At 42.6% G+C, this 27,928-nt stretch overlaps 1 protein-coding gene across 2 annotated transcripts in view; it reads left to right on the top strand.

The window, feature by feature from the left end:
- Positions 1-623: 623 nt before the first annotated feature.
- Positions 624-27,928, top strand: part of DGKQ (diacylglycerol kinase theta) — a 110,523-nt gene continuing 83,218 nt past the window's right edge. For both annotated transcript variants that reach the window (XM_052776235.1, XM_052776236.1), the window contains exons 1-2: positions 624-852; positions 27,485-27,564. In XM_052776235.1, the coding sequence (XP_052632195.1) occupies positions 654-852; positions 27,485-27,564 (279 nt within the window). In that variant the 5' untranslated portion in view covers positions 624-653. The remainder of the gene's footprint in view (positions 853-27,484; positions 27,565-27,928) is intronic.

Below are 27,928 nucleotides of genomic sequence, written 5' to 3'. Positions count from 1 at the left end.
TGGAGCTTCGTGCACTCCCAAATTGCACGAGGCTGTGGTAGCAAAACTGTCCAGTTTAATGTCACAGTAAGAAACCGGCAGTCTTTTCAAGCTTCACGGTGTTAAGTTGCAAACGGAACCCGCTGCCTGTTTGCGATCAGACCTTCTCACAAGCAGGTCTTTCTTCCCTGCCTCAACGTTGCTTCCTGTGGCTTTGTCACCGGTCGCAATGCAGCGGCAGTAGCGGCGGGGCACCGAGGTACGCCCATCTCTCTGATGCCTGTTAGGTGCGGAGGAGCTCGTTTTCCGACACCCTTCCACCTACTTCTCCAGCGCTCACCTGAACCTAGGCGCCCTGCGCGTAATTCGCACCTGGCCGGAGCGGGGACGCCTCAGGACACGCCGGGACCTGACCAGAAACGCCTGGAAAGCGTCAGGATGGCGGTGGCCCTGAGGGAGGGCCGCTGGCGTGAGGGGAGCCGGCGGGGCGGCTCCGGCGTCCCCTCAGGGCGGGCGAGCGAGCGGCGCGGCGCGGCCGGCAGGGGGCAGCGCGGCGCCGCCCGGCGAGGCCCTGACGGGGCACCGCCCCCGCCCGCCCCCGCCGCGGCCGCCGCCGCCGCCTGGGGCGGAAGCGAGGGCGAGCGGCGGCCGGTGCCGCGCCGTGAGGAGCGGGCATGGCGGACGGGACGCGCTCGCTGCGCGGCGGCAGCCCGGCCTCTAGCCCGCTGCTGGGCGGGCGGGGCGGCGCCGCGGCGGCGGCGGCGGGGAGCAGCTCGCCGGGCCACGGCTTCCGCAGGGTGACCCTCACCAAGCCCACCTTCTGCCACTACTGCACCGACTTCATCTGGGGGCTGGCCGGCTACCAGTGCGAGGGTAAGGGGATGGCGGGGGGCGGGGGGCGGCCGGGCGGGAGGTAGAGCAGCCGGCGGGGGGGGCAGGCCGGGCGCCGCGCCGCCGTGCTGGCTGGGGCGGCCGTCGGTCGTGCGGGACCTGCTGGGAACGACCGCCGCGTCCTGGGCGAGATGGGGGGGCCGGGGGGCGGGGAACAGGAGAAACTAAAAAATTCCTAAAAACACTCCTAATAAAAATTCTAATAATAATCATAAATGGCAATAATAAAATTCTCATAATAATAAAATAGTACAGTATTAAAAAGAATACGTTCTACGAAAAATCTAACAGTAATGATAAAAATTCTAGTAATTGTAATAAATTCTAATAATAAAGTCTAACGACCACAGTAATACTAAAAATTCTAATAATAATAATAATAAATTATAAAAATAAAAAGGTCTGAAACCAACAGTGATACTAATATTACAACAGTAATTCTAATATTAATAATAACAAATTCTAATAATAATAAATGGTATCAATAATAATAAGTCTAACAACAATAATTTTAGTAATAAATTACAATAAATTCTAACAACAATAATAATACAATTCTGATAATAGTAATAATAATTCTAATAATAATGTTGGACATATTTCACTGCCCTCTCCTGTCTGGAGGCACAGGTGTTTGCCCTGATCCAGCACTGCCCCTGCCCATCCTGGGATGGATCCGCTGCGAGCCACCAGCCTCCCCAGCAGGCACCAGCCGCTGCCTGCCGGGGTGGCCAGTGGCTCGCAGCAGAGCCATCCCAGGGGTGTTCTTATCTGCTGGCATGCCTGATGTCATGGAGGAGCCACAACCTGCGTCGAGTTTGAACCTTTTAAACCCTGATGCCAGGGAGGGGAGAAGGAATTGCTAGGTCTCCTTGCCAGCCCCCATGGCAGCTGAGGTTCATGGAGGTGATGAAATTATGGCTTGTTCTGATGCAGTGAAACCAAACGGTGCTATAGGGAAAAGAGGGGCTCTGCGTGTCCTGCTTAAAAAAAAAAAAACAAACCAAAAAACCAAAACAACACCTTGATGTCTTTTTGAGCGTATGCTGCCCAGCCGGCTTGGGTTGCATCTCCAAGACCATGTCTGGAGGAGTCGTGTTGTACAAGAGCCTCATTGTTGAGGTGGTTATCAAACAAGGCCGTGGGTGTAGAGAAGTACCCTGCAGTGCTTGAAATAGCTCCTGCCTTTTGTCGTCGTTGTGGGTGAAGAGGGTGCAGGATTAAGTTGGGTGGAAGTCATGCTGTGTGGTGCAAAAAAAGTCTTGCAAGAATGGTTTTATATTTGCTTAAAACTTTGCTGAGAGATGCATCATCCTGTCTGCATAGCAGAAGGTCACTGCCTACCCTAACAGCAAAAAAGCCCCAACCTCGAGTGAAAATTTCTTAATTTGTGAAAAAGCATAAAGCTAATCTTTTACAGTCTTTTATTACATCACTGCCTTAAAAAAAGGCAAATTACTAGAGTCACAGAAGTGGGTGTTCAGGTGCCACTTTTGTTACTTGAAGAGCTGTGCGGCTTTGGTACGTTAACAAAATGTGGAAGGCTTTCATTCAGGATGTCTCACTTTTGTTCCATTCACATACTAGGTCCATAAAGGTAGTGCATAGCTGTAACTTGAGTTTAGGGTCTTTTCCTAGTTTGAAAACTGTGCTGACAGTTTGTGGTCTGGAATTGTTTTTCCCCTTTGGCTTTTCAGGCTGAATTCCGGGTAAGGATCGTTAGCACCACTGTCTAATGACAGTGTGCTAATGAGGAACTTCTAAGCTGCATTGTTAAGATATCTCTTTTAAACCTACATCCAAAACCTCCACCCCAAACAAGTCGTGTGTGTGAGGGGTAATGAGAAAAATACTCTTCATTAGCTGTAACATTCCCTGCTCAGAATGTGGGGGGGAAACCCTGTAATGTCACCTGACACGTCAGTGTCTCCTTTGGGTGAAGAACTGGGTTTTTTTCTTGTTCATTTGTCAGTTTTCAGCCAGCTATGCTCAGTGTGATGTTTGTCTTTTCCAACAACTTAACTGCTAAACAACAAATTTCAAAAATACCCGATGGGTCATTCGCTGACGGTGGCCACTGTTGACAGCCATGTGTACACCCTTGTACCTTGTTGTATAACTTGGCAGCTCATTCATTCCAAGTTATTTAATAAATGCTAATATGATTTCTTGAATGATATTTTAAGTAAATTCAATTTAATAATTACCTCCTTGTCACATTTGCTTTAACTAATGGAGTTTGACCATTGTTCTTTAGAAAGTAATAAAAGGGTGATCTCTAGGAGTACCTGGCTGATTAAAAATAAGAAAATAACCCACCCAGCTTTTAGTGAAGGAAATGTTTGCAGTAGACTGGAAAAACTTGGTAGATAATTGCTATCTCCTTTTTCTTCTCCCCAAAGAGACTAGGACTGTGGGTTTGATTGCAGCTGAGCTGATGTTGTTGTCACTGGGACTCCTTTTGATAAACCACCTACGGGCTTCAAAATGAAGCCACTGAGTGGCCTTTTTCTAGGTGAATTTGCAATGGTTTCTGTTCCAAATCTGTGGGTTCAGGTGTTCAGTCTCCTGATGCTGTTTGTGTTGTCGTTCTCTGAAGCTGGTCTTGAATTAAACAAGTTTCCAAACTTTGAAGGGAACTGAGCATGCTGATGATAAGACTCCATCAGTTAAAGAAAGGAGACAAAAAAAAAAAAAGCTCCTGCCTATCATTATTTTGAGTAGTTTTGTGGCCTGAATTACCTGGATTTGAGTCTTAATTGATCACAATTTGTGCTTTTGACCCTTGGAAAATGGCATCTTCTATATGTGAATGATCAGGTCTGTGGAGTTTTTCAGTAAACTTACCAACTACTCAGCAGACTGGCACGTGCCCATGTGGCTTACATCGCTGTGTAGCAAAAATACAAGAAAGTATAATGATTTCTTAACACATTTCTGGCAATGCAAGCCAAGATATGTGATCCTTCCCTTTTCTTCTTGTGGATTCTGAAAAATACGTAGAAGAGATGCTCTGATGCTCTCAGTACAAGGCACAAAGTGTCCTGGATCTAATCTCTCTGTTTTGAAGTGAGACACTGCTTCCCTCTGCAGTTCAGGACCAGTACTGCTGTCGCCAGCACTTTGTAGGGGACGGGAGGTACTGTTGGGGAGCAGCTCTCTTGCTAGATTGGCAAAGTATTTTTATAAGTGAAATATTACAGGGAAGGCAGTAGTCTTCCTATGTGGGTTAAGTGTCCAGTTGGGTCTGAAGATGTGACTGTATTAAGCTTTTGTGCCCATATTTATTGTAATCTCAGTCAACCAGGCTTGCAGCTGTGGTTTATTTTTTCTTTCTCCACCCCCCCACCTTGTTTTCTGTAAACCCTTTGTAAGTCACTCTTTATTTTTCTTGCCCCTTTACTCTTTGTAGCTGTCACTTCCTTTGATAAGTGTGTGTGCGAAAGAATAAGTAATGTTTGGATTGTAACATGAACAATTACTCTCTTATATTGCTCTTGCTTTCCAAAGCCTGGTCATTTCAGTTTTGAGTGCGTTTAAATTTCCTCGGGCTTGGCAAGGAAGAGAGGTAGTGTAAGTGACTGGGTTTCTGTGCATGTGTGTGTGCATCTTAAAAACAAAAAGTATTAAATATATGAAGTCTGTAGAATAAATAAAGAGAGTTGAGTTCTCATTGGTAGTGCAGAGAGGAACCAATTTCATACATTAAAAAAATAGCTAGCAGATAGTTTAATTTGGAGTTTGGGATTTACTTTAACCACCAATAAATACATTTCTTTTCACAGTGCTGCTTCTTTTTCCATAAAAGACTTTAAAAAAAAAGTAGGAAAAATTGTGAATCTGTACATTTTGGGGGCTACAAATATTTCCAGTGCTATAAATCTTTCTAATGTGAACTCGGTTTGGTTTATTTGCCAAAGGTAAAATGTAAGGGGTTTAAGTAATAAGCAAGGTGGTTAGCAAATTTAACAGAATTGTTTAGCTATTTTCAGGTTTTATATATCTATCTCTATATATCTATCTTTCTTTCATTAAAACATTTATTGGAAGCTACTGTCAGGGACTTTTTGGTGTCTGTTTCTACTAAGGAAATGTCATTTGAGCAGGTAGGGTACTTGTCTTGATATGAAGGCACTAAGTCACATAATACTTTGGGAAATAGCATCCATGTTTTCTGGTTTTGTGTTTTTGGAGGTTTTTTGTTTGGGGTTTTTTTTTTTAGGCTTTGTATTCTAAGCAGAACCTCCAAACTTATTCCAAGATGAAGAGATCCTTGTTTCTCCTTATCTGGTTTAGATGTTGGCTGACAGCACTGCAGCTTTTCCAGAATAAAATGTAAATGGTGAATTGGAGTTATGTTTATGCCATAAATCTCTGGCTTAGCAAGACAGCCATAAAGCTGCTGTGATTCATACAGGCATGTCCCAGACATGGGCAAGCCATGTTGTTCCTTGTTGGTGCAGGAGAACCTGGAGATGTTCAGACAGCATCTCTGCAGCGGTCTGGGGATGCATATTCTGGACATGTTTTGAATGGAGTCTACTCCATTTAAAGACTGTTCTAAATAATTGGAGTCAGATAGGGAAGGTGTGTTTTAATTTAAAGCTGGGAGTTAGACCAACAGGGATTTTGTAGGGATACGGAAACAGTAGCAGGGAATAACGGGACGGGGAGCAATCCCCTTGAACTCTCATCCTTTCTAGTTAGTTCTGTTGTTGGGACAGGCAGCTGGAACATCCTTGACCCTGCTGGTTTCGTTCAGCTCAGTTTTGAAGGAAGTGAATGATGTATGAGATTCCCCAGAAAGTCTTAATGCTTGCAGTTCAAAAGGAAGCCAAATTCTTCCTTCTTCTGATGATGCTTGGCTTGCTTTTGGTGCACTTTGAACTAAAAATAAAAGCTGCAAGAAGGTAAAATCTTGCATCTATCCCACAATCAGTTTGAATTTTCAAGACTTGCTGGCTTTATTCTTTAGTGGGTTCCTTGTCAGTGGTGGGGCCTTTCCGTGCAACAATAATATGTTTGATATTGAGATGCAATATGAGTTTGTGGTTGAGATGTTGTTGAGCTGATGTGACTTTGCTGCATTTAAAACTCAGATTTAGTTATGCAACTCTAAATCCATCTTGCGAACAAACACAACGACTGTCAAAAAAGAAAAAAAAAAAACAGCAAAAAACACTCTCCAAAAGAAGCCCTGACGCAGAAACTTAGCTCCGTTCTGGTCAAGCTGAAACATATGTTGGGGAAAAATGTTTGGGGCATTGACTGACACTGAAAGATGCAACTTACTTGCTGGTCTGGATGTGAAGAATAATCCATTTTGTACTGAAGAGAATTTACGCTTTTCTTTTCCCCGCCTGCCTCTGACAGTGCTTTGGAGGAAAATATCATTGTCACCATCAGTGATGCAGAGGAGAGGACAGGGAGCTTTGCGAGGATGCACACAGCTTTTGTAGCTGGAAGCTATATTTTGTGTTGATAGCATTATCCCAGAGTCCAGAAACTCAATTAGGCAGTAAATAACTTACCACAGAAAGTGCTAAAGCCAGTAATCCAATACCAGGCTTTGCACAGCACTTTCGTATCTCATCTATGTTACTGCCTCAGTCTGACTCAGTGATAAATGACCAAAGCAATAAAGAAGGTGCTCATCAATCCATCATGGTGTGGAGTGGCTGCGGCTGGCACTCTGCACGTTTCCTTTCTAGATGATCTTTCTTCTAATGTTGCTTAGACTCAATATATTCAGCTGTTCCTCAGCCGTCTTCTAGGCTAATACCCTCTGGTTCTTTTCATCTCACACAAAATTTTTCAGTGTTCCTCTGGTAAGTTTCCTGTGGACCATAGTTCTTGCAGTGCTGTGCTAAGGGTCTAAAAAGCCTTTTATTCTTTCTTGCAGTTGTGTGGGAGATAAATGCCTGACTAGTTCTTTCTTTCTGATAAACAAAGGACATTGAACTCCAAGGCTTTCTCCATAAAACATTTTCTAAGCACTCCACTGAGCCATTTAACAGCATTTTCTTTAAAACTTGGGTAGCGTTTCAGTCAGAAGTCACCTTAGTACTGCATGGGTGGAGAAGCACTTGCCTGTTCCTCTTTTCTGTGATGTTGTTGTGCATTAGCTGTGTGTTTCCCCTTGGTTCAGGTTTGGTTCCTTTTTGGGAATCAGTACATTTCGGTAACATCTCCCCTTTCTCTAGAGATGGTGTGCATTCCTTCTTTATAGGTGTAGAAGTTTGTATTAAAATGGGATGTAGCGCATCTTGCTCAGCAACACACATCTCTGTGTGATTACTCTGTCCTTCAGTTTTAGTCTTCAGCAATTTTTTTTAGTAGTGACGTTATTTTTATTTCAATGTTTTCCTGGTAATGTTGGACAGTATCCTGGGGTTTTCCATGTGAAATAACCCCATTAAGCAATCACTTTTCATTGAGAGTTGCTTTATAGCAATTATTACCCAAGTCTAGATGCTGATCTTGAGGTGCAATTTCCTGCTTATAGTGCCATGGAAGATGATATACAAGGTTTTTAGTTTTCATTCTCTTCTTGGCAGTTTGTAACAAATGTTTCTGTTGATTCCTGCCCCCGCCCCTGCTGTTCTGAATTCCAAGTCCAGGGATAAGGAATTTTGCTGCATTGTTTCCAGGGGTTTCTCTGTGGGCAGGGTCCCTGTTGCTTGTCTGTTTTCTCCTCTTTGATTATGTGCTCTTTATAACTTGTCTATAATGTTGCTTTTCTGCTTAGTATCCCATAGTAAACTGGTTCTCTTACTGATTTTGGAGCTCTTTTCTCAGATGGCAGCTTTGAATTATCTTTGAATCAGGCTGTCCCCAAATGACCTTTGCATTTTGGTTAAGTTACTAGTTTCTTCCAGAGTTGTTTCTAACACTGCATTTCATCAGCTCAAACTGCCTTCCTTCTGGGCTAGTTGTTGCTCATTAGGCCCATCCTGAGCTGGCTCACGAAAATCCCGTTGGCGAAACTGCTTTTGCAACTCCTATTGTAAACAGGTGACAAAGTTACATTCATGTATTTAATTTGACTCAGCTCCACTGGGGAAAGAACAGGATATGTGTATAGCATATAGACCTTTCTAAAAGATAAAATAATATGTGCTGATCACCGCCTATTGTTCCCTACCCCACACATCAAGCTTTTTTGTTTAATAGCACCTTTCAGTTTTGAGAGAAGCCTGTTAGGAAACACTCTGAAGCAGAGTGCAAAAACTAACATTTGTATATGACAATGTGGTAAGGAACTCAGTGGAAGTGTACTATTTTTTTAATAAATGTGCCACCACAGTATTCTTTCTTTTAAACCATATTGTTGCCTATTGTTTTCTCACTTGTGGAAGTTTGTTATTCACTAGAGTACAGTCAACCCCTAATTTCACTTCCTGTTTTTATTTAAATACTTTTATTTGCTTGGCTGTGGAAGAATGTGGGTGTGTGCATGTATGTGTACATCTATTCATACATATATATTCACATATATATACACACTTGAAAAACACGTGTATTTGTATTTTTGTATATGTTTGTTGCTTTTCCCCTGTTTAAAATTGAATATGAGTGATTTACTTGGAAGTATGTTTAGGATTATGAATGTAATATGCTGATACCACTCACCTACTTGCCTTCTTTTTAAATACCACTTGCATGCTATAAATGTCATGCCACTTGCTATGTAAAAATAATGTTGCTTAATATCTAAAGCAACTAATAGTGAGAATAAAAATTACTGTATTTGACCACAATTTAATCTGTCCCTGGAGGTTTTACATACAGAAGCGTGCTAGAGACATTCTGAATACTTTGCTAAACAGATGTGCTTGGGAGAAACCGAATGATTTGAAATTCAGGTGTTAAGATAGGAGCAGTCTGTTGTTCTGCAGGGTAGTATTAGATTACAGTGGCTAGGAAATAAGACTTCCAGTTTAAGTGCAAGAATATGTAGCAAAAAAATCTCTGTTCCTCATTGCATTTCTTTCTCCTCAGCAGAATGTGTCACACATCTTAATGTCTTGGTTTGTTATGATGTAATTCAGGAAATGAGACTGCTTTTTCTGCAGCACTTTCTCTACAGTGTGTGGAGATAAGAACTGGTACACCTTGTTAACCAGTGAGCATAGGAGTACTCCACTAACCAGTTCCTTAAGTGTTTCAAACAGAAATACTTCCTCAGTGCTGAAATCATTGCATGGTTGGGAGCTTCAAAAGGAGGCAGAATAATACAAGGAAATTGCTAGGATTCCTCTAAGGATGAAGAGGGCATGAGGGAAGGATCTGAACAAACTGAAAAGGCTAGTCCTATTTGAGACTGTGGATGCTCTCTTTCAGGATAAAAAAATGCCTTTTGTGAGATGAAAGGTTTTCTTCAGAATATAGTTAGAATGCCGGAGAGAGTGTAAATCATCGCACATACAAATTTGCATGGGGAACTGATTAGGACTAGCAATTCTGGAATGTATCTGCTATAGAAAGAAGTCCTTAGACTTGAAACAAGGGTGTGGGCTGAGTAGCATGACCTAGGAAGAACTGCTTTTTCACATTAAACCTCTTCTCAAAATAGTGTTGATATGGAGGACTGGAAAAGCTGATTTGAAACTTCTTGGATATTCACAAATATTTAGAGAATTTAAAACTCTCAAGACACTTCTGCAGGTTGATGCACAAATTTTGGGTGGCCATGGATGCCATTGGATATACTGGTAGCATAGTACCACACTGGGACAGTTGTGCCTGGCAGGTGTGCATGTAAGCTGTGAGCAGCCATCTGGGCTCAGTGCTGGAGAGTTGTCATTGCTGGTAATAGCAGCCCTTTCAAAAAGTAATCGCAACCCCTTTGTCCTAGAACGGTTTGAAACTTGAGGAGAATGGTCCTTACAATTATGTTTTATGTTCCAACCCTCTGTCTGGATGCTGGGGAGACTTAACTCTGCAAATAGAAGATGCTGAGTGAGAAACCGAGCATGGGACCCAAAATGAGGAGGTGTGAAAGAAGAGACGTAACCTTAAAAACAAAAGCAAGTGAAAAGATGCCTGTTTTGATTTCTGTGCCATTGACTTACATGCCTGTAGTTTCTCTTGTGAAAAAGAGAAGTTAACCAGTGCTGCTTATTCCCAACAGCAGCTGGGACTATCAGACCTCCCCAGCCAAATCCTTTTGCAGAAACACCTGAAGTAGGAGGTAAACATACCATAATGTTAAAAATACCCTTCAAGACAGCTAAGTATCATCAAGTCCATTCTGGTTTTGACCTCTCTTACTCTGTTCCTCTTACATTCTCTTTGCTCCAGAACGGCTCCTGTCTGGCAAGTGCCTTGAAATTTCTTGAAGCTATTGTATTTTTCATTCATGAGCTTTTTCTTCAGGAGGAGCAAATAGATTATTTAAAAAATAAATCCTCCTCCCCTTCCTTTTCCCAAGTCTGGAAAGATAATGGAGATACAGTATACTTATTCAGTACTTTTGCTCAGTGTAACTTTTTTCTAAATACGGTCTCATGAGAAGCCCTAAGAACCTTTCAGCATGCTTTGGTAATTCATGTGTATAAATTAATAGCTGATTATGTTACATAATAAATTAAGAGCAAATGCTACAAGAACTTGCCATGCCAATCTGATCGATTAATAAAACCACACCAAACAACAAACCAAAATAAACAAGATAATTTGGTCCCTCTTTAGGAACCATTTATAGTTTCTCAGGGGTAGGTTTTGAATTTTACTGTTTTGTGAACAGAGCTATTGGAAGTTGTGGTGTACTCATAAGTGGTGTATATAACTTGACACTGCAGGCTTCTGTTCTCCAGATAGATGTAAATGCTCAGCTTCTATGAATTACATGTGATCTTACTCATGTGAAAGAGGCTGTTCCTTAAATTCAAGGTAAATATACTGTTGAGTCTCATCAATGACTCAAGCCTAAGCAGTGGAATTGAAATCCTCACTCTTTCTTAACAGTAATCTTTTTAAAATGCTTGAAATTCATAAAAAAAATTAAGAGTGGTTCAAAAAAAAAAAAGTAGCACAGAGATTAGCACCTTCAGTTTGCTAGCCTTTAGGGAAATAGTGCCTTGTGAGTGTTTTATTTTCCTCTGATTCACCACTGTGTGGATCAGTTGCCTTTAGTTTCCTGACCATCAATACCCTTGTAGCAACCACATTGAAGAAAATACTGAATGTACTTACCCAGCTGGCACAGAAACCTATTTCTTTGCTTTTTACCTTTTTTTCCCCTCTCTTCTTTCCAGCTCTGTTTTTCACTCAAATCCTACAGTTTCGTACACTTCTGTCTGTGATGTGGGTTGGAAATGAAGCCCTATAGGAATGAGAGGTAGAGGTTGCCATGGCAACTGGGATGTTTTTGGTTTTTAATTTTTTCCTTCACTTGTTTTGTGGTGATAGGAAGTGTTGAGATGCCCTAGATAATGCTGAGATTACCCAAGTTAAAAGAGGAAGGAAAACCCTTACCTTGGGGTTACATGTATTAATAATTGGGCCTACACTTCAATTGTACTCCATGTTTCTTTTAAAATTGTAACTGTGCTGTGGAGGTAGGTGGGTGCTATGGTAGCTAAGGTTAGCAGTGGTTTTTATTGTAGCCTTCTTGGGATTTTTTATTACGTTTTTATGTTCTGTGTTCAGTTTTTAAGAGGCAAGGTAGAAGGAAGTGCACCTCCTAGGGACTGCAACCCTCCTGCTTCCCGGTTACATCACTGAGCAGAGGAGGCTTGTTTTATGTAAAATGCTGCCTGTCTCTCCCTTCCTCAGTCCATTTAAAGGCTTATGTGTGTTTTGGAGGGAATTCTTGGGTTTTCCCCCTCCTAGACCACTAAGCAAACTCACTGAGGCTCTGTGTGCATGGGATGCATGTGCGGTGTACGTTTTGTGCCCCTGGTGATACACCCTGCAGGTGCAGGACTACATTATGGCTGCTCTGAATGGGGTAGTGTTAAGAACGTCTCCAAATCTTTGAGTATCGTGAGGGATTGCAGGCAACTGTGTCAACATCACAGTTTTCTGCCAAAATGCCATCATGGCTTACGAAGTCCTACCGTGCATTAAATTCTGCTGTAATCCGCCCTGTTTATTAAAGTGTAACTCAAATTCTTCTTTTTCGAAGCTGAAGATGTGCTACTGTTATTTCCCTTTTATAAGTGGGGAGGCATTTTGACTTGAATATGTCTAAAATTGCAGAAGTGTTAACAGGACTGATTTTTGTAGAAGACATCTGTGTTGTCCACCTGGGTTTTCAGAAACTAGTTATTGAAGTCTGATATTGACATTGTGGTGTGTGAAGTTATATGCGCTATACTGAGCAACCAGTGATAGTCATGCAGGAGGCCACGTATGTGAGGGCTGGAAACTGGCAGGGTTTATGTAGGTTCCCTAACCATGATGAAGTTTTAGTTGTAAGGACACTTGCAGTAAATGTCAAATTGTCTTAGTGGATTTTCCTTAAAATTGAGGGCTGGGTCAGACTGCCTTATGGTTTTTGTTGTGTTACTCTGTTCTGAATGCTGTAAGCTATAGCTCTTTGTTTTGACCAGTAGCTGTGAGTCAGCTGGAGAGTGCTGATAAACAATTGACAAAGTTTCTCTTTGTAAAGCATCACCCTGAAAGCAGTGAATTGGAGAAGCTGTTGCAGACAACAGCTGCAGGGAGTTAAGTACCATGTCTTTAGCATTCGTGACACCCGTGTCCTACAGTAGGTGGTTCTGTGGTCCAGCTGGGTCTTCCTTGTCACTCTCCTGGTTTTAACCATTACATGTTTCTCTGCCCCTGCTTTTCCATTTCACTTGCAGATGCAGCAGAGCTGCCACCTCTCTGTTCTAGCCACTGGTTTTTAATCTATGGTTCAGCTGATCACATGGGCAATCTGCAGCAGAAAACAGAAGAGTCTCCAGCTTAAGGCAGAGCCGGGGGAAAAGACTGATATTTAAGTGGTCTTCAAGAGGCCTGTCTGTAGTGGTATCTGGTACTTGATTTTCTTCTTATCCCCTTCGCATCTTGCTGAAATTTTGAGTTGCGTGTCATTGGAAGACCTCTTCTCCCTTCAAGGGTATTAGGAGCTGCAGCCTTTCACTGCAGGTGAAGTGGGCGTGATAAAAGCTTTTTCTGTCAGATTTCAAGCTGGCTCGACCCTTTCTAGCTGTGTAAAGGCTGCAGTTTGGAAGACCTGGCAAAAAGCCATGACATGTCTGGCATGGTGTTACATGGTCTGGCATCTGGTTTGTACGGCAACCTTCATCCTCTAGCCTGTACAAAAGAGCAACTGGAGTGCTGAATTGTTTGCCCTCAAACAGATTTCTGTGGGTCAGAGATGATTTCTTTTCAGGATCCCTGTCTTCAGCATCACTGACTACCACTGCTAGCCCCCTAACATTGGGAGCTTGTGATTCATCCTCACTGGAAAGAGAGTCACAGTCATCCCAATGGGCTGTGGCTGTTGCATGGTGGGTGTGACTTCCCAGTAGTGCATTACCATGCTAGAACCATGCAGTGGAAAGACAAATTCGGTGGACAGAGGGCAAAAACTGTGTCTGTCCAGGTTCCCTGTGCAACTCCGTGTTGTGAGTGGGATGCCTCTTCCTCTGGGGGATCTTTTTTGGGGAACTGAAAGGAGATGAGTTGCTGAGCTCTCTCCTGATGTTGTAGCCCTCTTGGAGATTTCTGGTTTTCCATCGGTGAACCAGTGCCTTGTCCCAGGGCACTGTCCTGTCCTTGGCTTAATCCTTAAGAAAAGAGAATATGTTGGGTGCTTTCTGGATCCGAATGTGAGTGTGGCACTAGCCATCTTCCATCTGTGAAGAAGAAAAAGCTCCTAATGTCAGGGACATATTCTGTGCTAAAATCACATGCCTTTGAAATTCTGTGCCCACCTTCATTTCACAGGTGGGAAGTCAGATCCAGCTGTCTTTCAAGGAGAAAGTAAAGTCTGTGCAGAACTCGCCTTTCTCATGGAGTTTCATAGAATGGTTTGGGTTGGAAGGGACCTATAAAGGTCATCTAGTGCAACCCTCCCCCACAACAACCAGGGACGTCTTCAACTAGATCAGGTTGCTCAGAGACCCGTCCAACCTGACCTTGAATGTTTCCAGGGATGGGGCATCTACCACCTCCCTGGGCAACCTCTTCCAGTGTTTCACCACCCTCATCATAAAAAATTCCTTCCTTATATCTAGTCTAAATTTACCCTCTTTTAGTTTGAAGCCATTACGCCTTGTCCTATCACAACAGGCCCTGCTAAAAAAGTTCGTCCTCATCTTTCTTATAGGCCCCCTCTGAAAGGCCGCAATAAGATCTCTGTGGAGCCTTCTCTTCTCCTCCAGGCTGAACAACCCCAACTCTCTCAGCCTGTCCCCATAGGAGAGGTGTTCCATCCCTCTGACCATTTTTGTGGCCCTCCTCTGGACCTGCTCCAACAGGTCCATGTCCTTCTTATGTCGGGGGCCCCAGAGCTGGATGCAGTACTCCAGGTGGGGTCTCGCCAGAGCGGAGCAGAGGGGCAGAATCCCCTCCCTCAATGTGCTGGCCACCCTTCTTTTAATGCAGCCCAGGATACGGTTGGCTTTCTGGGCTGCAAGTGCACGTTGCTGGCTCACATCCAACTTTTCATCCAGCAGTACCCCCAAGTCCTTATCCTCAGGGCTGCTCTCAATCCCTTCATCCTCCAGCCTGGGTTGATACTGAGGGTTGCCCGTACCCAAGTGCAGGACCTTGCACTTGGCCTTGTTGAACTTCATGAGGTTCACATGGGCCCACTTCTCGACCTTGTCCAGGTCCCTCTGGATGGCATCCCTTCCCTCAGGTGTGTCAACTGCACCACTCAGCTTGGTGTTGTCTGCAAACTTGCTGAGGGTGCACTCGATCCCACTGTCCATGTCACTGATGAAGATATTAAACAGTACTGATCCCAGTACAGACCCCTGAGGGACACTACTTTTCACTGATCTCCATCTGGACATTGTGCTGTTGACCTCTACCCTGGATGTAACCATCCAGCCAATTTGTTTAATTGAAGCCTGTATTGAGCTAGGCCATGTTATTATTTGCCATACTTTACAGCACGGAAGGAGGGTGAACTGCAGCATGTTAAGTGGAGAGGGTGGATCCCACTTCTTTGCATAGGCGCAGCTGGTAGTGTGTCTAGGTTTTCTGCTGGCTATGGTTATGACCTAGAAAAGCCTCTTGACCAAATGGAGGTGGCTACTTTTGCTAATGTGGTATTGCTTACTTGTGCAGTTGTTATTTGCTCCTTGGATTGCAAAGCCCTGGTGGAACAGTGCACACAGCGTAGGTGCCCTTGTTGTCTCTCCAGCTGTAGGTGCTCTAGCTTTGCCTGCTTAGCAGGATTTAGGAAACCTGCTCTGGGTGAAGTCAGGAGACGGTAGGATGGGGAGGGTGCTTTTCTGACAGGTGAAGTTCTGTCAGTTCATTTGTCAATACTGCGCTTACTGTAACAGGGAAGATGGAGAAGCAAGACAGAGTTTGTTGTTAGACTTAAGAATATTTACAGCCTTACTTATGAGAGAGTGAGAGGTCCATAGGGTAGCCCAGGGGCTTTGTAAGGCTACCACCATTCCAGCAAACCTAGTATGACCAAATTGGTGTTTTTATGATGGATGCTTTAAGTATATCATTGAACTCATTTGACTGTTTTGTTATTCAGTGGCTTGTCTTGTTTTCACTTGACTTGTTGCTATGTTATTTCCTAACAGCGTATCTGAAATACAAATGAATAGGAATTCAAATGTGCTGCTTTGAAATTACAGAGCTCAGATGTTACAAAACCATTTCTTTTGCGTATCCATACCTATAAATAGAGCTTGCTGTCATGTACACAATTCTGGAAATAAAAAGTACAACGCATCCATGTTGTGCAGGGGGAAGCTGTGTTTTTATCAGACAGGGTAGATGCTGGTTATCTCCATTTAAAGCAGACACAGGTATGGCTGGTTAGTTGCTAAGGCTGGAGAGTCCTGGAGGAGAAAGGACCTGGCAAGTACAAGTTGTATATAAGGATACTCAGTAAATATTTAGAAAACCTTAACAGGTTTCTCAGTTCTTCTGGATTTTCAGAGGAAGAAGATCCACGGTGTGGTCTCATTGAACTGTAAGACAAGCAAAGGCCCAAGGTTTCTCACCGCAGTGAGAGAGAAGGGTGTTTTTAACGCCTGACTTCTTAAAGCTTTCAGAGATTTTTCCATTCCTGTCTTGCTGTTGTTTGAAATGTTCTGGGAAGACCAAAGCTTCTAGTGACAGCTTTTCTGGTGACATTTAGCAAGCATTGCACAACAGACTTCTAAACTTAAACTAGGTTGTGTTTTTGTCTGAGAAAGCACACCAATATTGCATACAGGTCTCTGCATGTTTCTGCTGAGTTGGGAAATAAGTTGGCAAGGCCCATGCACTGCATCCAGCATTCCTTTCAGTGAATAGTCACAGTATTCAGGCTGGCCTGTGGTCACGGTCCTAAATAAAAAAGCTAAATGTGTCTGTGTTGGCAAGCTGCTACAGTAGAAGAAGAGCTCAAAGCTGTGTAACAAATGTAAAAGTTAAGTCCCACAAAATTCCAGTGAAAAGAGAGTGTTGCTTTTAAGTTACTTGTTAAAATAGCATCTTTTCCATCAGCTTGAATGGTCCTGTCTGCATAAGCAGTCTGATAACAGTGTGTTTTATATAATAATTTTAAAACATTGAGATTAAAAAAACTCAACAAAACCCAAACCCCCAAAGTGTTTTTCTCCAATCTGTGACTACTTAGCCTGTGGGCATTTCCTCAAAGCTATTGTCTTCTAATTATCAATGGATCTCTTCAGTGAACACAAAGGCAGTCCTACTGAACAAAATAGCCTCCTTGCAGGACTGAGGACAACTTCAGAAGCGAGTGAAAAAGCCCCTAAAGGGCAGAGGCACTGTGAGATTAAGCCTGTATTTTGGCTTTTGTCGTATCAGGCACATGCTACGGAAGAGCAGGAAGAGAGGAGGAAATAACCTACTTAGTTTTGGCCAAAATAAAGCTTTGTTTTGATACAGTTAGACTGACTTGGCCTGAATTGTCTTGGTGCTGATAGGCCCTTTAAGTCCCACTGATTCATTGTTTGGAAAGCAGAGACTGTTCTTGTTGTCTTGCATAACAGCTTTGAAGCTTTGGTTTACTCCATGGCTTTGCTAGATTTCTCGTTTGTTCTGCTCTGTCAATCTATAGGCAGTTGTCCTTCCGTCAGTATGCTGCAGTAGCTACACCTCCTGCACTGGGCATCCTTGTCATTGTGTGCATGGGTATACTTTTATTAAACTAATTTGAGCAAGCTGATTCTTCCATGTTCAGCTCTTCTGTACCCATCTTCCTTCCCCAAATGCTTGCAACCAGACTATAAACCAGTGCTGCTGTTTCATGACTGCAAGCTCTGGCAGAACAGAGGTGGAAGCTAAGACATCTCTACAAATACTGGCAAATAAAATGGGAATTTTGGAAGCCTTTCTGGGTCCTGGACTAAAGTGGTTTGGTTTGGTGATCCACCAGAAGGCAGAGGTCCCTGCTGTGTTTCAGGGTAACCCTGGGGGAAGTGGCTGGACTGAACAAATGTTTGCGTGCCCTTCCTTAATAAGAGGGGTAATATGAGAACATCTTGTTTTCTCTTATTCTAGCAATGATTGCCAGTGCTCTTAAAAAAAGCTGTTTTTTCACTTGCTGAGCACTGTCTTTTTTTCTTTCTTCCTTTTTCTTGTGAGAGGAGGGGTGAGAATAACCACTTGAAAGACTAGGTAAGGTTTGCCACCTTGTGTTTTTTGCTGTCCTTTCTGTTCTGCTGTCAGTAAGTGCCCAAAATAAGCCTCTTTGACTTGTTAAAATAACCAGAACCTTGTCTCACTAAGGTACCTAGCTGCAGAAATAGCTGCAAAGAGAAAGGAAAATGAACAGTTCTTCATGGCAGTAGTACACAGGGCAAGAAATGCTGGATGTAAGTTGTAATAAGGGGGGTTTGGTTTGGACATCCAGCACCAGGCTCCTGACTAAGGACTTTGGAGGACGTAGAGTTGGCTGTGCGGAGAGGCTGTGGGTTGCCTCTCCTGGGTGGGTTTTTGGAGCAGGTTTGGCTGACACTTGTCAGGAACACAGAAGGACAGACTAGCTGAGCTCTTGAGGTCGCTTGCTGCCCAGTTTTCTGTAAAAATGAATGTGTTACCTACGTGCTTTCATTACAGTTACCTCTGGGTGTTGTGGTTTAGCCCCAGCCAGCAACTAAGCACCATGCAGCCACTCACTCACTTCCCCCCCCACCCAATGGGATGAGTAAAAAAAGTAAAACTCATGTGTTAAGAACAGTTCAATAGGTCAGAAAGGAAGAAAATAATAATGATAATAATAACAATAAACAAATAACAATAATAATAATAAAAGGAATGAAATATACAAAACAAGTGGTGCACAATGCAATTGCTTACCACTCGCCAACCAATGCCCAGTTAGTTCCTGAGCAGCGACCTGCCCCCCCCTCCCCCCCAGGCCAACTCCCCCAGGTTATATATACTGGGCATGACATTACATGGTATGGAATACCCCTTTGGCCAGTTTGGGTCAGCTGTCCAGGCTGTGTCCCCTCCTGACTTCTTGTGCCCCTCCAGCCTTCTTGCTGGTTGGGCATGAGAAGCTGAAAAATCCTTGACTTAGTTTAAACACTACTTAGCAACAACTGAAAACATCAGTGTGTTATCAACATTATTCTCATACTAAATCCAAAACATAACCCTATACCAGCTAGACAACTAGGAAGAAAATTAACTCTATCCCAGCTGAAACCAGAACACTGGGACATACTGACATTCATGCCCAAAGTAGCAAATATTTTTGTAGAAATTATTTTGACAGTGTAGGTATGTGGCACAGAAATAACACACTGTCTAAACTATAATGTGAATGTTTGACATCAGCTGAGCAGAGTTGTTACTACTCTTCTATCTTTCTGCTTGGAATGAGTTTTGGTTTGCAGATCAGAAAAGAATAGGATTTCCATCCTTATGCTTACCACATCACTTGGGCTCTGGAATGTCTTCATCTCTTCCTTCCCAGCAGGTGTCTTCTCAGTAGCAAATAATGTGAGACCTCTGAATTCTCACAGTCATTTGTTTTGATAAATGCTGAGACTTTTCTGTTAATTGCTGAATTTGTAGCATTCTCAGGCTTGGCATCTGGAGTAGGAAAACATTTTGTAATTCTGAGCAACATTAGTATTCTGAAGAATAGTTTTGACTTCGGGGAGAGGAAATGCCTCTAATTGCAGAATAGGTTGCAATAATGGCTTGATGTAGCATAGGCAAATTCAAATACTTCCTCTTGTTCTGGATTGTTGATGCCTTATAAGTTGGTGAACAAAGATTTGTAATAATTGTATCTGTTTAAAGGAAACATTTATGTTGCTGGAAGTACTGATGGATATCTCTTCTCATCACTAAACTTTACAGGATGCCTGGGAATGTTTTTGAGGGTATAATTCACCCTTAATTCATTCTTTCATCTTGGTAAAAAGATGCATATTACATGGTTTATTTTATAATCTGGTGTATTGACTTGAAGTAAAAGAATCTTGGCCTCTGTAAATTGTTGTGCTTTAGAAAGCTGAAAGGAGTTGTGCTGATTTTCAGCATGTGAGAATCTGACCTTAACTTCAGACTATGTAGTTAGATGTACTGCACTCTTAACAGTAATGCTCTCTACTGGAGTTAATGAAAATGAAAATTACTGGAAGTATTGAAAAGGAATTGAAAAATTCACCCTGCTGGAGTGAATTACCCCTCTGGAGTAAATAGCATGAGTCATTATTCTTCCTGTAGTGCCTGTTGCATTTAAAACATAGTCATGTTTGGTATGAAGCACGAGGCTTGAAACTGCACTGCATATCCTTTGTGCTGCCCTGAAACCGCTCCTAAACTTGATGGCTCCGATTTCTTGCCGAGGTTGGTGGTCTGTTGCACCAGGCACGTGGTAGTGTATAAAGTGCCTGTGCTGTCACCTTCCCAAGGAGTCCACCTAGTCCCAACAGTTCCCTGGAGAAACAGCAACAGTCGTACTCCCAGTGCTGATCACCCTGGAGTTTGCAGCCAGCAAATGCGGGCTCTAACCAAAGTTATCACAAGGTACACATCTGTGTTCTTATCCTTTCACTACTTGTTAGGAACTGAACTTTTTGTGTCACCCATCTCTTCAAACAATTGCCCCTCTCTTGGGGCAATCAAACTTTGGGGCAATTGTAGCCTATTACAGTCTTCTCACAGCTGAGTCAGGAAACGTGGTGGGAAGCATTAATGGGCATGGTCCTGGTTTTTCAGAGACCTGCCCACCTTTGATTTGAGCAGAAAATGTTGCTCCTTGCAGCTGCTGGGATTTGTTCAGATGGAAAAAGAAAAATTTGATTACAGATGAGTTTTATTTGATGTATAAAATGCAGTAATGAGTTGAAGGTTGTCCTGTGAAAAAGGAGGAGAGAGTGTCTCAGAATGTGGGGGTTTATGATAAAGAGTGGAAGTTGCCATAAGCTGGAGGTGGGGATACATAATTGTATCACCTGCATCTGGTCCAGGAAGCTATTTATTAATGTGTTTGATTGTTAAAATGATTACTTCAAATTTTTAAGACTAAAATATGTGTGAGTACAGAGACACATTCCAGTTCAGGGTAGGCAGAGTTAAAGTTGCACTTCAGATACCTGATGAGGACTTTGTCCGTGTTTCTCCATCTGCTGTATTTTATCTTTTTTTAAAGATAACCTTTTAAAGACGGCATGTGTTTGGATAGGGATCATCTATAACGCTTGCAGGCACCTGTTGAAAAAAAAGCTGCCCAGTATTTAATCTGGTAGAAGCAGGTTTTTTTGTCCTGTACAATTTCAATGCACTCGAGAAAATGTAGACAACATTCCTCTGGCCACCCAAAGGGTGGCGCAGTGCCAGAGTCAGTTGCTAGCCATAACCACAGCCTTTTCTTTGTCTTATTTTTCTGAGCATCTTAGCAGAAGACAGGTATAACTGAGGGTACTGCGCATGCAAGGTTCCCTCTGGAACTGAAAGTTGGCATTCACGATGTGTGAAATGCTAAAACAAAACCACACTGACTGCAGGCCTGGGTTTGGGTGGCAGACAAAAGTTACAGAGGGAAGCAATGAACTCCTAACAAGGTTGCAGGTAGATTTGTGGCAGCGATGACTTGGTAGGGCATATGCGATTCAACTCTCTCGTTAGCAGCCCACCGCCCCATCTACAAAGGCCAGGAGCGAGCTGAGAGTTCACATTGGACATCAGCTGCTAAGGATTGCAGAAGAATCTTTAAGTGAATTAATTTTAATCTACCATTTTGCTGACTGGGTTGATGAATGTAAAGTGATGTGTATGAAGGGGGGAAAAATACTCCTACAAGTTGATGAGCCTTGAGTCAGCTTTTACAGATCAGGCAAGAAATGAAGTTAGAGTTGTAATGATGTGGCTGGAGAAGTATGTGCCCAGTGTGTAATTGTCGAAAAAAAGACAAATTGAATGGTAGACATTGTTAGCAAAGGAATGGGGCAGAGTGGCAAAAAAGCCACCTCTGTGCCACATTATGAACTCACAGCGTGCACATACTGTCTGTGCAGTGAGTGAGCTGCTGGTGAGTCTTACTGTAAGAGTTTCATGCAGCATTAGATCTTCAAGAAGGCATTTTCTTTTCTTTCTTTTTTTTTTTTAATCCCCCTTGTAATCTTCCATGTAATCTATGTAAATTTATAGGGCTTTTTGTAGAGGATTGTAGAGAGTTTTCATTTATGTAATACTCCTACATATATCAGGCCATCCGGTCCAGCAGACTCTCCAAGACAGGGACTTCTTCCAAGTCTTACATTTAACAAGATGCCCCAGAGAATTATTGCTTTTCATTTAGTTTTATTTATATTCACATTAATGAGTGGAGTATGTTCTTTAATGCATTGCACTTAAATTTTTCCAGAAATGAAAAATGTATTGTGTACTGATAGCTGGGAAAACAATTCTGAGTTACTAGGCCATTCCTGGTTGAGCTAATGGTTTGTTTTAAAAAGAATAAGCCCTTTAGTCAACTAGGTCATTCAGTAATCTATAACCTTTGTTAAAAGATCAGAAGAAACTTTGGCAGGCACTTGCTGAGAGTTACAATTTGTGCAGGTGAGCAAAATGTAGGTAAGTTAACGGCATTCACAGATAATGCCAAACAAAATGAAATTATTATTTGCCAAGTCATCCAGACAGTATTGAGGCATTGTGCTGTTGTCACTTCACGTCAGCGTATGAAATTTTCCCAGTGCTGGCTCTGTGACAGGTAGTTGGCCAAAACACTGTGTTGTTTCTTGGGAGTTACAGAAGTTTGCTGTGGGTCAGCTGTGTGCCAGTGCATGCAGTGTGCATGGAGAGAGTTGCAGGAACTTTCCTCTGTCTTCGGGTGCAGGAGCTCGCTCTTTCTCAGAGTCCTCTGTGTGACCTGTGGCAAGGAGGCAGGTGATGGCTCCTGTGTTAGTCACCCGTGGGTCGTGGCACCCTGCAGTGAAGACAACAGGAGGGAATAGCTGAAAGGAGAGAGTCTTACTGCTGCTTGTGGTACTGGTGCAAGTTGGTTGAGATGTAAGAACCAGAGGCAGAGGGCCAGGAAGTGACTGACAGGATAACAAATCCAGACAGCAGAGGGTTGGAGGAGGAATTGCGATTTACTTTGCAGGTGCTTTTGTTAAGCTCAAGACAAGCACTCACTGAAATAAGAGAAGTGCTTTTGGGTTAAGAATGCACATGTGAATAGGTCCACAGCAAGTCTTGTGTTAAACTGATCACACTTCCAGGAGAGGATCAATCCATTTTGGTCTTTGTGTTGACACGTCTTGATCTTCCTTGGAGAGCAATTTGGTAGTTCTACTTTTAAAGCTGTTTAGCAAATGTAAAATTAGATTTATAAATACAATTGTTAAAGTTAAAATAAAAAATTAAATAAAGACTAACATGTTAAAATAGAAATTTACAAATAAATGTATGTTTGAAAACCAGCAAAACTGAATTATGGTGAGTATCTCCTCAAAGAGGAGACAAAAGTAATTTTCAACACCTAGGATTTTGCTCAGGACTGGGTGGTCTTTTCAAACGTGGGAGAAGATTATGTGTTAAATTTGGTATTTCATAAGCTATTCCCACCCAGCCATTGCTTGCATGGGACACTGATACATTGCTAGAGTCTGTACAGGACATAATTGACCTTTTTCTTCTTCCCACTTTTGGGATCTGCTTTGAAGTCTCTCTTGGGGACAGAGAGAAAAAGGGTTAAATGGAAAAAGTGTGGCATATTGGAGGGTGTAAACAGCCCTTGCTTTGCTAGCAAGTGTTACATAGCGCATGAGTTACAGTGATGCCCAGCTTTTATCTCCTGCTTTCCTAGGGAGGGCTGGAGAGAGAGGTTTTCTGTTTCCTTGCAAGTGTATGTTGAAGAGCTACTGCCTGTATGTTCACTGGGTGTTCCTGTATGTACACATTGGCTTTTTCTTTATTAAATCACCAAGTCAAACAAAATGTGATCAGGAAAGTGGCCCGGGGAACTGAAGGCTTATGGGCAGAGACTGCTGTAAAGCCATGTCTCATGCTTGATGTGGACAGGGAGCAGTCCTGTGGTGCCTGATGCCCACCTGGCTTCTTGCTGTGCATTGGGAATATCTAATTTTTCATATGAATGATGTCATTTATTATTGAGTAGAGAACAGGAGGAAGGGAAAGTTGTCAAATGTGGTTGCTGCTGTATGCCTGACTGTATAGTTAGGGGCTTGGAGAGACCACATGAAGTCCCCTGAACCTGCAAGTAAACGATTTTGTGGATTCTGTCAATGTCTCTTGAAATCAGGACTGTTCATGTTCCCTCAGTGTTGTATAGCTTCACGCAGCTTAAACCTGGATATAGGTGCCTTGTATTCAAATTTCAGTTTGAAGGTTGCAGGCGCTGTTTTCTTCAAATATACCTCAAGTGTTTGTCACTCCCTTCATCCATGCTGTTAGGTACTTTTGGCAGTGTTTAAAATGCTTAGCTAAAGGATGCACTGAACGCTCCAGCCTTTCAAGCCTGACTGAAACCATCAGTTTTGTGTACAGTATCTGAAAGCTACAGTTGAAATTGCCTTGTTTTGACTTAGACAATGCATAGATGTGTCTGCTGGTAGCTCACCACTGAGTTGGTATGTATAAAGAAATCCTCTTCCTGTAAATAGAACAGCTTGTCCTCTTCCTTTTCCTTTAAATGCTTTTTCCTCAAAATGTTGCATTTCATCTCCTGAAACTTCACACAGCATCTTCTGACATGTTTTTCCTGTTGAAAGATCATCTCTTAAAAACACCAAACCTCTCTTGGTTGTCAGAACTTCAGGCTTGATTGTGTTGCCTCTCCAGGACTACTCATACAAATTTAGGATTCCCCCTTCCCCTGCAAGATAGTGTTTATGCTTCAGTTTGGCTTGCTGCCATTTTTTTTTTTTCTTTGGGGAATGTGGAAGACAAATACAAAATGGTGACTTGTAAGAGTTAGCTCAGCCCCTGGGGAATTTTGTGGGACAGGAAAAAGACACTTAGCCAGAGCGCATCCTCCCTGCCGAATTTGAAGCATGTGACAAGGAGAAGAAGGGTGCGTAGGTACCTCCTGAAAAATGTGTGAAAATCTTTCATGGAGAATGTTAAAATCCCAATTTGGGCAGCACTGATCTCCTGCCGTTTGTCTCCTCATATTCCTTAATTTGATTCTCTGCAAATGCTTCAATCTTTCCCTTGATTTAGGGAATTCATTAGGAATTTAGGAAATTCATTATTTTGCATGTTGTCTTTTTCTGTAGGTACTCAGTCAAACAATTAAAACCTTTATGCACCTTCCTGTTTTACTCCTTGTCTGAAACCTTCATTCACCTTTTGATTCTACTGCTTGTCTGAAGTTGCTGGTTTGAATTCTTTTTCAGTATGCTTTTCCGTGCCATGAGATGTTTCCTCAGCTGAACCATGAGATACTGTTTTTATGCAGGACCATGTTTTGCTGCTTCTGCCACCGCAAAGAGAAAATTTAATGGTATTGTGTAGTGACTTGAGTTGTCTGAATAAATGAAGAATGTATCTCAAGGTCTATCCATGCCCATGGAAGGAGCCTCACTTCTATTGGCTGATTCAGAGCCTTTTTCTCTGAATTCCCTGAGGTGTTTGTACAGGGCTTGGTTAACTTGTGTATTGAGTTATTGTGTGTGCACTTAAAATAAAGCTAGTAGCCACTTGGAGATACTGGTCTTGCAGGCTTCAGTTGCCTGCTGCTTCTTGCAGGTGATAAAGTTTCCTGGAGCAATCTGCAGCACCTTGCTCTGTTTTTTCCTTTCTAGCCTGCCCACTTCTGAACCAGAAAAACAAGGCAAAACAGTGCCATTTCACTGAATTTCATTAGTCACTGATGCTTTCTACTTGACTAGCCTCTTGCCCCTTTTTGAAGTTCTTGACAGCTGCCTCTTTATATTTGAAGCTTCATATTGTCACCTTTTGTGGGTTGGAGCCATGGGAACCTTTGTCACCATGCTTCTGTCTGCAGAGATCAGTACCCCTCACCTAGCCAGGTTCAGCTGAGTTTCGGGCACCACCTGTGAGGCAGTGAGGAGGCTGCCTAAACAAATAAAGGGCTGGGGCAAGTGTCTTCTGGTGGTGGCAGGGCGTATGTGGTAAATTTCAGATTAGCTGGTAACAGACAGGTAGCTTTTCTGCTGCACCTGCAGACCTGCTCTCACAGCAACCAGCTGACCCTCCTAAAAGCGTCAGCAGAAATGTTACAGAGGCCTGAGGAGAGAGTAGGTTATGTCCATCTACATCTATGTTGTGATAACATATGTAAGTGTGATAAGAATTCACCAGTTTTCTGTGTGGGGTCTTATCTTTTCTGGAGCAGGAGATGCATCTTTCCTCTGCCTGGACAATCACTTTGTTATCTTTGGTCTCCTCTGTGCTGATGGACTGTGTGCTCCTTCCTCCTTAGTGACCACATCCAAATGTGTTGGGCATCTGCATCTTCAGCTCTGAGAATCTGCTTTATCATCCCTTTGTTGATTGTTTCCACCCCTTATCTGCACCATTTAGTCAGGAATGCTGTCAACCTTAAAGATGCACATAACACTTCACAGCACCCAATGGAAGGTTTGGATTTGCTCCATTCCTACTTTATTTCATCAGCGCAGTAATCACTCTCTTCAGCCATGGATGATGAATAACATGTTTGTATGCAGCAGTGACATGCAGTGCTGCTTCTTTTTCTGATTTGCAGACTAATGAAAAACAAACATCTGCCTACTGCTCACATTAAGGTGAGCGCCAATGTGAAAGGGGTCATCCTTTTTTTTTTGTGTCACCAAAAGGAAAAGTTACTTTGCATGGACTGGCAGTAAGCTGCATAGAGAAGTAGACCTTGATTTTAATGCTTGAGTTGGCATGGTAGGAGCGGAGTTGCAAAATCAGAAGTCAGTGAGCTGGAGAAGGGGGAGGAGAGGAAAATTGTCAGCTTTTGATGGCACTAGCATATACAGTCAATAATGGCAACAGGCTACAGATGGGAAGCTTGAAGTGCATGAGATTTTTTTCAGTTGCTGGCGAAACTTAGGAAGTGCTACAGCATGCTTCTGCAAAGTCAGGAGGTGTGAAAACCTCCTGTGTACAGCAACAGTTGCCACTGGCAAGTGATCTTCTGCCCAGGCACTGGGAGAGGTCTGTGCTTCCATGCCAGAGGTCAGGGCCTGAGTATCTGTGTCAGGCTTCATGCTTGACCTGGTAGAGAGTAATTCTGAAAGGAGGAGGACTGTAAAGCCATAGTTGCATGGCTTATTAGTTCCTAATTAATGCAAGGTGGTGGGAATGAAATAAAGAATCCCTTGTTTTCTTTGCATAGCTTAACATCATGTAAATCCATGGTAAGAAGCTGTGGAAAATATCACCCCCATGAGAAATTATTTTTTCAAACGCTGTCTTGCTTGAAAGCATGCTTTGTGGAGCTCAGGTAGAATTCTGAAGTTGTTGCTTCCACAGTAGAAGAAGTAATTGCTCTTAACTTTCAAAGCTGCGTGCAACTGGTGACTTTCAATTTTGTCTCCTTCATCCATTATGCTCAGCGTGTAACAATACTGTGTTATCTCCCATTTATTCCTGTCACATGCACAAGCTGGTAGAATAATTCACTTTCAAACATGTCCATCTGCTTTGGCTACATCAAAGAGCTATTTTGGACTTTAGACTGTTTAAAATATCTTTTGAAATGTAAGAGCCCATTTTCGTGCTTATGGAGAGAGAGTGTGGGAGGGCATGACTTGCTGTAGGCCTGTAATGCATTGGGATAAACTCTTCTTCCTTTTCCATTGCCAACATCTTAGTAACAACATGAGCTGGCGTTTATGCACTGCAAGAAGTGTGACGGTCATGTACATTCTTAAACCTAGGGGAGAGCAAATGTGATTAAAAAGATGTGTTCCTAATTGTATTTGACTCCATATGATTTTTTGTTTGTTTGTTTTTCACTAAGTCCCTTGTTTATGAAGACTTGCTAAAGGTTCTTATTGTATTTCTGCAGTTTGCAACTTCATGTCTCATGAAAAGTGCCTCAAGAATGTCAAGATACCATGCTCATGTATTGCTCCCAGCCTTGTAAGGGTAAGTAAGGACACACTGCCTTGCCTCTTTCTTGGAATAACAGCAAAAATTTATCACTAATGAACATGGTGTAGTACAGTGGTGGCTTGTTAATATCATAATGCTTCAATCAATTGTGTTAGTCATCACTGAGGCTTTTATAACTGCTCGGAGGCAAAGTTACATTTCCTTTGAGAAGACCCTGCTATGGGCAGCTGTGGGTAGTCTGTCTTTGAACAGCAGTTATTTGCATTCTTCAAATATTACTAGATGTTCTTACTTGCATGTCATTACCTGGAAGCCTCACAATAATGGAGAGGGGTGACTGATTGGTCTCAGGGCTCTCAGAAAACCATACCATGTGTCATACTAAAGAGTTCTGTAC

This window comes from Harpia harpyja, chromosome Z (genome assembly GCF_026419915.1).
Source record: "Harpia harpyja isolate bHarHar1 chromosome Z, bHarHar1 primary haplotype, whole genome shotgun sequence".
NCBI lineage: Eukaryota > Metazoa > Chordata > Aves > Accipitriformes > Accipitridae > Harpia > Harpia harpyja.
This window is presented reverse-complemented; position numbering and strand designations above follow the sequence as displayed.